The sequence below is a fragment of the Apium graveolens genome, unplaced genomic scaffold (assembly GCF_009905375.1).
Source record: "Apium graveolens cultivar Ventura unplaced genomic scaffold, ASM990537v1 ctg1499, whole genome shotgun sequence".
NCBI lineage: Eukaryota > Viridiplantae > Streptophyta > Magnoliopsida > Apiales > Apiaceae > Apium > Apium graveolens.
In genome coordinates, this window is record NW_027417264.1 from 45,332 (window position 1) to 55,726 (window position 10,395).

At 34.4% G+C, this 10,395-nt stretch overlaps 1 protein-coding gene and 1 long non-coding RNA gene across 3 annotated transcripts; one reads left to right on the forward strand and one right to left on the reverse strand.

Moving 5' to 3' along the window:
* Nucleotides 1-418: 418 nt before the first annotated feature.
* LOC141699921 (uncharacterized) lies at nt 419-3,208 on the reverse strand. The gene is made up of 4 exons (XM_074503721.1): nt 2,000-3,208; nt 1,054-1,897; nt 821-942; nt 419-532 (listed from the first exon to the last, which is right to left on the reverse strand). The coding sequence occupies exons 1-4, from the start codon at nt 3,206-3,208 to the stop codon at nt 419-421; spliced, it is 2,289 nt and encodes a 762-aa protein (XP_074359822.1).
* A 1,582-nt stretch (nt 3,209-4,790) lies between these two features.
* Nucleotides 4,791-7,447, forward strand: LOC141699918 (uncharacterized). 2 transcript variants are annotated; one of them, XR_012566162.1, is made up of 5 exons: nt 4,791-5,027; nt 5,514-5,592; nt 5,825-5,922; nt 6,257-6,546; nt 7,082-7,447. It is a non-coding gene; the product is annotated as an uncharacterized LOC141699918 (long non-coding RNA). The 2 variants fall into 2 exon arrangements; XR_012566163.1 differs by lacking the exon at nt 5,825-5,922 and having other exon boundaries at nt 4,795-5,027.
* Nucleotides 7,448-10,395: the final 2,948 nt, after the last annotated feature.

Here is a 10,395-nt window from a genome sequence, read left to right on the forward strand (position 1 = left end):
TTGTAGTGCTCTAAATTGACAGATGAGAAAATTATGAATGAATACCAATATATTTGGAACATATTTCTATTGCAAGTGCTTCATTATACTTTATTAAAGCATTCATTAGAAATGTGCTACTGATGATTGGTAACCTTTTGTTGCCTGCTGCCTAGGAATGAAACTCCCACTGGACATTGGCACCGAAAACCTGATTCCCTGAACACCACTGATGAATTATCAACTATCATCAACAATGAAATCACTTAAAAGAACTGCTGCAAAACTTTTTTAACAGAACATCCGCTGAATTTAGAGATTACCATATATATGAAATCACTGTCGTACAATCCAACAACAAATCTCATAAAATCCATTAACAATAAATAAGATTCATATGTTCAATTTCATAAATAAATAAAACAACCATAAGTAATCCTTATACAAATAGAAACAAAGCAGCTTGTCTAACAAATCCAATTATCCACTCCCAACGCTTAAATCCATGTTTCTTCTTTTCACCATAAGCGAATCCAGGCATAATAACAGCTCCCTATAAAGCAAAAAATAAAATATAATGAGACATAAATAGAGAGCTCTAGTGCACGACAATATCATAAGTAGCATTGAACCAGATATTGCATATTCAAACAACTATTAGTTTATGCTTTAAATTAATAAAATTATTAAATATACCAATGAAAAAGTATTATGATATGCTAGAAGAAGCTCCCCTAGAAGTTCCCTTGTCTCGTGCCGATATTTGATAATCCATCTCGTTCTTATATCTTGTTGACTTTCTTCGCCCCGGTTTTTTGGGGATGTTCTCAATATCGGGCACCATTTTGGGAAATGTATCAAATAAAGGCCAAGCATTCTCATCCGGCAATGGCTCAAATGCACTTCCATATACATTTCTTGCATTGTCTAGCCTATACCACTTACTTACCAAACTTGTGCAATCTAAATTTTGATTGGCACAACAAGCTAGCACATGAGAGCATGGAATATGGAATGTTTGCCATTTGTTACAAGTGCATATATTTTCCATTAAGCGAACAATGTGCTAATTACCTCCTTTTTGGCCACGCTTCAATGTAGTCACGGTGAACACCCAAGTGTCACGATCAAATACTTTCACATAATGGCCACTTGTACGTTCCTTCCATCTATTAAGCATTTTGTTGGCATGAAGTGTGAATAGACTGCCATCAACACATTGTTTCTCTACTTCTATTCGACGCTGATCAAAGTAAGCAACCAACTTGTGAAATATTGTCTTGACCAATGCAGCGATAGGGAGCTTTCTTGCCACCTTGATAGCACTGTTCCAACTTTCAGCCATGTTAGTTGTCATAATCCCAAACCTTTGACCTTCATCAAAAGCCAAAGCCCAACGATTTAATGGCTTATCAGCAAACCATTCTTCTACTCTTGGCTCAGCTGCTACCAATGCATTCCAATGCCTAGAAAATTTAGGCCCTATAAGTTGTCTACATAATGGAACAATGCTATCCTTCAACCCCCTTTTGAACTCCTTCCCAAAATTTGCAGCTAGGTGTCTAGAGCAGAACCGGTGATGACTAAGTGGTTCACACCACCCAAGCTCCGGATTGTTCATAACAGAAATAATCCCCTTGTGCCTATCTGAAATGACACAAACATCTCTCCTCTGGAGGACAATCTTTTTCTTCACCCTCTCCATGAACCAAGACCAACTTGCCTTATTTTCTCCCTCAACAACTGCAAATGCCACCGGAAGAAGGTCGTTAAAACCATCAACTGTTGTAGTTGTCAGCAAGACTCCCCCATACTTGTCATACATATGTGTACCATCTATAAGAAGTACAGGTATACAATGTTGAAATGCATCTATACAAGGCTTCAATGCCCAAAAGACTCGCTTGAATGTCACCACCTATTAGAATCAAACATATTAAATGAGTTAAATTTAACTAGTCAATAATGAATGAACAAATAATAATGGATGCAAAAATTAACAAATAGATAATGTAATTACCTCAACTATAGGCTCTCCTAGATCATGCTCCTTGAAGTACCAATCAACAATTGTTCCATGATTGAATGATAGCAATGCATTCATAAATTTGGGAAGGTACTCATAAGACTCTTCAGAGGACTTGAATATAGCTTTTTCTGTCATCTTTCTTGCATGCCTAATCTTCCTTCTTGAAGGTCTATAACCAAAGTGGCTCACAGCAGTAGCCTCTAATACTTTCTCCGAGACACTAGGATCTGCAGCTATCTGTGTACTAATGACATGTGCAATATTTGTAGAGCTCAAGTTGTAGTGATCCTGTGAGATGTTTGGGTTGACACATGTATGTGGACCCTTAATTTCCATAATTTCAAAAAAATTATGAATGGCTCTCTTTCTTACTCTTAACATCCAAACACAACCTGTCACCTTCCTCTTGCATTCAACTTCCCAAACCCCTGAATCTGATTTTAGCACCTTTATCTCTTGGTGGTTGTCAATATGAACATCCTTCACTACACGCATCAACTCTTTTTTTGTATAAAACATTGTTCCCTTTCGCAATTCTGAAGCATTAAAAATATAAACTGATTTATTTAGAACCGGCTCATTAAATGATGCTACCATTGATGACCCATCAAAAGACTTGTAGAAAGGAATGTCTTCATCTCTAAATTCAGAACAACCTCTCGAGTTACTGTCACTATCCAAACGACTTGTGCACCTACTAGAACTTCCACTTGAAATACTTTCACTTACTCCACCACTAAAGCCGCCAGTAACTTCACCACTTTCAGTAGTTCGTAACTTTTTTGAGTTATAGGAGCTTGAACTTCTTTCACCACTTATGAACATCTCACCCCTTACATTTGAATTTTGCACGGAGTTAATCAAAAAATTTTCAACATAGAGCTCTACGTAGTTTCTTAAACTTGAAAAAACCACTGAATCAAACATATACTCTACGTCATCATCATCATACATTGGTGCTACTTCAAACATATTTGTTAAAGGATTTAGAAATCTACGACAAATGTTCAACTTATACAATGTATTATCGGTCCACAACTTTGTATACAAAAGATCTAATAAACCTTCAAAACTAAGATTAAACTCTAATTTCACCAATCTAGTCATCTTTCTATCATATTTAACACCTTCCGCATCATCCATTATAATATTTCCATCACTATATAGCCAACCCCAAATAAACCCACTTTGTGAAGCCATTGTATTACCCCTAGTAAAGATAGATCTAGGGTTGTAGAAATAAAATGAGTACCTTAAATTAGCCAATTGAATTTGCAATCCCCATCTTCGGCATAAGAGATTCACTCCATTGTTAGAAATTAGCAACAATAAATGGGCGTGTTTACATTATCTGAGAGAGAATAGTGAAAGAAATATTTGACAAACGACAACCTTATGTTTTGTGTGTACTCGAGACAGGCGGGTTTGTAAAAAAATAAAGCTATTACGCATTCAAGAAAAACGTATTACAAATACATATTTGCTGAATGTGTAATATACATAAAGATATTAATAATACATACATATGAAATGCGTATTACCAATAACCCAGAAACAGAATGCGTATTAAGATTTAACATAAAATTAGAATACATATACTCATATGTCATATGCGTAATAGGAATTAGAACCCATATTGCGAATGCATATTTTCTTTTACCCAATACAGAAATGCGTAATAGGATTTAGGGTTTAGGGCCTTTAGGCCCTAAGCCCTAAACCCTAGAGCGTAAACCCTAATTTATACTAGGAGGCCCTAAACCCTAGTAACCAAATTATAATTTAAGAATCAAACTCTAATTTAAAATAAGATCCCTAATTAAATAATTTTTAATATTTTAGGGTTCAATAATCCCCAATTGGGTTTTAGAAATATTTAAAAAGTATATAATATATTACACAACGATTTAGGGTTTAGGATTTAGGGTTTAGGGCCTAGAGCCTAAACCCTAATTTATACTAGGGTTTAGGGCCTTTAGGCCCTAAACCCTAGTAACCAAATTTTAATTTAAGAATCAAACTCTAATTTAAAATAGGATCCCTAATTAAATAATTTTTAATATTTTAGGGTTCAATAATCCCCAATTGGGTTTTAGAAACATTTAAAAAGTATATAATATATTACACAACGATTTAGGGTTTAGGATGTAGGGTAGGCCCTAAACCCTAGAGCCTAAACCCTAGTAACCGATCATAAACCCTATTAATCAAATTTTAATTTAAAAATCACCATTAATTTAACCGTATTAATATTTTAGTATTTTAGGATTCAACAATTTCAAATTTGAGTTTAAAAATATTAATATAAATTAAATATATATTTTTTAAATAAATTCGAAATTTTAATATATTTTTGCAATTTTACATAATGTTTAATTTTGTACAATAAATAAAAATATTACGCATTTCCCAGATTTGTAATATGCATTACCTACTGTCAAAATGCGTGTTATGTTTAACTGCAACCTTCCCTTTTTATCAAGCACTTATTACGCATTCTTACTATGCTTATCATGTAATACCCTCTCCTCCAATGCATATCAGTGGCTATTACTCTTCCCCCTATATGCGTAATACATGTTCTACAAATTAAAAATAATAAATTAGCATGACATGCATTCTTGCAATGCGTATTAGCTACTACCCCTCCCACAAATGCGTAATAGGTGGGTATAAATGGCCCCGCTAAAATCGCGCGGGTATTCCTGTACATCTTTTGCAAAAAAAAAGTAATTATGGCCTTCGCCCCCCGTTCGAGGAAAATGGGCTCATAACCGCTTTCTCCACCTCGTCACTCGAACTGGGATTATTGGAACCGGTGGAGATGAGGTCGGTCGATGGCGCGACGCAGTGTGTTACGGTGGATGGAGGTTTGGTGGTGGACGGAAACTTGTTGATGATAACGGAAAGGTTGAGAAGCTCGAAAAGATTTTGAAAGGTGTTCATGTTGAAAAGGCGGTTGAAGAAGCAAAGGTCGAGAAAGTAGCGAAGAATGATGAAGAGAAGAGCGAAAAGCAAGGTGCTTTTCTTGTTACCTAGAACTAATCACACTAGCACAAACTTTACAGTTTTTTGTATAATGTTGCTTTGTGTGTATTTTTGTAGATTCCTAAACTCCCTATTATTTGTTTGCTATCTTTTACTTGGTATTAGTTTGCGTATAGTAATGCACACTGTTAGAATTCTGACGGCTGCTGCGATTACTCATGTGCTGCATAATAAGCAGGAGTTTCCGTTGGTTAGGGGAGTAGAGTGTATTTTGGTACTTTCGGTTGGGAATTAGTTTGAGTACGTTCTTGTTTTTGTTACTTTCAAACTGTAGTTCTTACATACTTTTATTATTAATTTATTATATCAAAAAGAACGCTGCAGTTTAATAAATGATGAAATTGTCGAGATTTACTTACTGAATTCATGATCTTAAACATACAAAAAGATTAGGGAATAGTTTATTCAGTGCCACGGTTTACTCCAAAGACATGTTCTTATTAAATTCAAATTGCAGGAGTGGATTAAAAATCAAATGGATTGCACCAAGTGGAGGACGTGACCGTCCTGATCCTGCCACGAAAGAATGGTTTCTAGTAAGCTATTTCCTTCAAAATATGATTAATTGCATAAATTTGCAGCTTGTGATAATTAGCCATGTTCTCGATCGCCACTAAAATGTTACTTCTTCACACTTCCTTCCGAGTAAGGCTATTTGTGATTCCTGAGTTCAGAAAACACAAAACCCCTCTAGTTTTGCATAGTAAATACCTCTGGAAGGTGGCACATTTGTGGTGTTGATAACATCTGCTGCATGATCAATTTTAGGACAACACATATGTGGCCAAGTGGCAAGCGTGTCTTAATATATAAAGAATATCAAGGTGGCATGTCTACAAGCGACACGGATCAGGCCACCTTGTCAGGTTTGGTCATGTCAGCCATGAAATTTTGAGTTGATTTTTTATGTATATGATACGAAATCTGAATAAACAGAGCAGGTTTAGATACTATATCATTATATTCATCAGCATCATGTGATACTATATCATTATATCATTATATTGAAAATAGATGTCCAGCTCTACCCTTTGGTTTTACTTTTTTGTAACAAAAGGGGCTTGTAGATGCTGGTGTCACAAAAATTCCTCGCATGTTTGTGCATAAAGAAGCCCACCTTCATCAAACACCAGGTTCCGAAGAGTTCACTTTCCCTAACATTGATTTCAAATGTATTGATTGTGATGCAACTTTACGCAGTAAAGTTATTGAAGAGTTAGAGATGCTTGTCTAAACTGGGGCTTTTTCCAAGTTATCAATCATACTTTACCGGAACCTGTGATGGATGAAATGATAGAAGGGGTTGGTAAGTTTCATGAACAGGACAGTGAGCTGAAGAAGCCATTCTATTCACGTGATTTTACAAAAAAGTTTCTTTATTATAGCAATTTCGATTTGTACAAAGGACTTGCTGCTAATTGGGGAGATACCATTTTCTGCAATACGTCTCGAGAGTCTCCTGAATCGGAAAAAATACCAGTAGTGTGCAGGTATACACTTTGTTTTTGCTGTTAAAGACAATGCATACAGTAGATCTAGACTAGATATATTAGAAAGACATATTGGCATATTTCATATAGATCCGATATTGAGCATCATAATGTTGTGAGATTTGCACATTGATCTGATTTAATTATATGTTGATGATGGCTTTGCTTTGAAATTATGTCTTTTACTCTTGATGTTCAGTGATATTATGATTACTTATTCGAAGTACATTATGGATATGAGGATTACTCTGTTGGAACTGATCTCCGAGGCTCTTGGCCTTGCTCCGTATCACTTAAAAGATATGGCTTGCACTGAAGGGCTATTCCAAATTGGCCATTACTACCCTGCATGTCCTGAACCCGAACTTACTCTAGCCATTAAAAACCACTCTGATAGTGGTTTCATTACCATTACTACTATCATATTATAAATCCTGCTTACTTCTGCAGCAATGATTAGATATGCACAGCGTATTCAAATTACGAAAGAAGTGAATTTATAACATGTAATAATATGTTAAATTTCTGTATGCAGCTCATAACCAATGACAAATTCAAGAGTGTGAATCACAGAGTACTGGCACCAAAAATTGGACCAAGAATATCAGTAGCAAGTTTCTTTAAAACACATTTTCGAGAAGAAATAGCTTCAAGGTCGTATGGCCCAATCAAGGAGTTGCTATCAAAAATAAACCTGTCGTGCAATAGGGAGACTACTGTTAAAGAGTTCATCACACACTAATTTTCTGCTGATTAGTTTTGCATGTTTTTAATTTTTTGTTATCAGATGGTGAATCTTGTTATTCTTATTCTGTTCATTTTTATTTTCTAGGCTAAAGTTCCATTTAGCTTCCTTGCATCAACATCGCCTCGGGGTCTGTTTTTAAAAGGTGTTCATTCGCAGATGAAGAGGAAAACGATACTACAGTCATTCAAGGCACTCAAGGCGCAACTTCTTAGTGACTCAGTTCTTTGGTATCTTTGTTCGTTTGAAGAAAGATTTGATGTATTTTTGGTGTTTTAAATTTAGAATTGGGTGTATGTATTTTAGTATTTTTTTTGTATTTAAAACTAACTTGTTGGATTCCTGATATGGCTGGTTTTTTTTTGGATGCCACTTATAGCAGGTATCATGTAAAAACAGACCAATTATGGCCAAATTTTTATGCTTTCTAGAGTTGCATATTCCATAGTATGATGTTGCATATTGCTTTTCACTGTGTTATATTTGATTATAATACTGTTGTAATTTAAAAAATGGTGTTGCATAATGTGTTATATACTGTTGCAATTGAATGAAAATAGTGTTGCATATGCATCAAAATAGTGTTGCATAAACAATGTGGGCCCCACATATGATGTGGCAAAAAGGGTCCCACTGCTGACGTGGCATTGTGGGCCTCATATGCTGACGTGGCATTATGGTCCCCAAAGCTGACGTGGCAGGATGGGACCCAGTTGACGTGGTGTGCTGACGTGGCATGCTGATGTGGCTCTTGGACCCCCTGTTGCTGATGTGGCATCTGATGTGTCAGTTGCCACGTAGGACCATGTGTACTATCCTATCAGGTCTAATGCAACACTTTCTGTTGTTGCCAATAGGTGATTTACTGTTGCAAAATCCACCTGATGCAATACTTTCAAGTATTGCACAAAATATTGCATTAGGTGTCTACGGCCACTTTCACATTGGCAACCACCCCTTGGTGTTGCCTATTACCTTATGCAACCCCATTTGGGCCTTATGCAACTATATAGTAGGGGTTGCCTATGTGCACTTATGGCGTAGTGAAACTAAATCTCCCGGTTGATGTCATTTTAAAAATGGACATGATCACTGTTTGTTAAAACCGAAATGAAAATATTTTTCTCTTAACATAGTCCATTCAGTGTCTGCCAAAAACTTCTAGTAGCCATTACTTTTAATAAACCACATTTATTTGATAAAACAATACTCACCATGTCATGAACTTAACATTTCAAAGTTCGTTCCACCAAAATTAAATTGATTTCCCAAAATTGAATTTGGATTATCAATATCACAGTCGATACTTACACAGAAATATGGTTTATTCTCAATATTCAGGTTGGTTCATTATTTTGACTTGATTAAATTAAAGACATATCTCAAATAAATCATTCATATCTCAATTTCAATTTGTCCACTCTATTTTGAGTGTCATAAAATTTCTGATATGATATCGTCATTTCCAAATAATCATATTCAATATGTATGATACATCAACATCCTTTATCTCAACCATAAATCTCGGTTCACTCATAATTAAGTGATTTGATATTTCATCGTATATTTCAACGATGATTCTATATCATCTCGAAATAATTAAATTCCCAGCTTCATATAAAAACTGGCCACTAAATTTTGATTACACATATAATTTGATGCAGACAATCAACAAACAATAACGAGGTCGCTAAATATTTCAATTTTGATAAAATTCAAGACAACGCTACCAATAACCAGTCGCTCCTTATCATCTAAAAATTCAAGCATATTTATTAAATCCAACTTTTATAATCAGAGACTGATTTACAAATAAATTTATAACATGAGTGATGGAACTTCAATAACTACAAGTGGACATCGAACACTACGCCATAGATGGCCTATCGCAATAGTTTGATCATCAGTGTTACAAACTAATGTTACATTAGCTATGTTTATCTTCATCTACCGCAACATTACATATTTGATGTTACTATAGCCTTCCGAACATGTTATTATAGATAGAAAGCTGTTACACCATGCAACATGTGTGAAATTATGTTACCATAGGGTATTTACCAATAAAATATTATCATATAAAAAATAACTAAATTTACATCTAATTATTTGTGTCTTAATTAATTAACTTTATAATTATTTAAGTAATAAATTAAAAATATAATTTTAATCAAATAAGTTAATATTTTTTTTGTTTTAAATATTAAAGTAAATATATATTTTTCTAATAGATAATTTTTTTTCTTTTAAATTAATAAAACATAAATAATCCAATTATTTGATTTTAAAAATAACTAATTTCATAAAATTAATTTATTGGTTGAATTTATAAATTAAAGAAAGTGATAATGTTTTTACATAATAAATAATTTGATTATAATTTATAATAAATAATTCATTTAAAAAAAAGAAAATTAAAATACAAAAGAAGAAGAGTTAAATTGTATAGGCGGGCTAAAATTTGGGCCAAAAATTGGAAGAAGCGGCAAATTTTCCAGACAGGCCGGTTAAAATTTTGGATAAGTTACAACCCCTCTCTAACTATTCTCTACCACTTCATCTCCCTCTCTAGCTGGTTCTCTCTCAACTCTCTGTATTGTTCTCTACATCTCTCTTAGCTTTAATGATATGCTAAAGTCGATTTCATTCAAGTAAGAGCTAAACTTTCCCACATTGATGGATATGGGGCTGCTCGAACCAATTCGAGTTTCAGAAAAAACTAGAGTTTTCAAGTTTGAGTCGGGGTTTTTTCTTTTTTTTTTATTTTTTCTTCAATTAATTGGTTTTATCTGTTTGTTTAGTTTGGTTTGCTTTGGGTTCTAATTGAATTTCTGAGCTCGGGATTAGGTTTCCCTCTCTAATTATGTTTAGTTTGGATGTTTAAATTTCTGCAAAGTGTGGTAGCCGGATCTGGAGGCGGCCTTATTCTTCTGCTTGGGGCTCCTGGCTTCATTCTCGTGCAACATCCAAGGTTATGTCCATTCATTTTATCTCTGCTTCACTGCTTCATTATTAAGCATCAAGCATTTGTAATTATTCAACACCATGGCTCTTGAAAATGTTCATTTGTTCCAGGTTTATTTCTACAGGTGTTCACACAAACA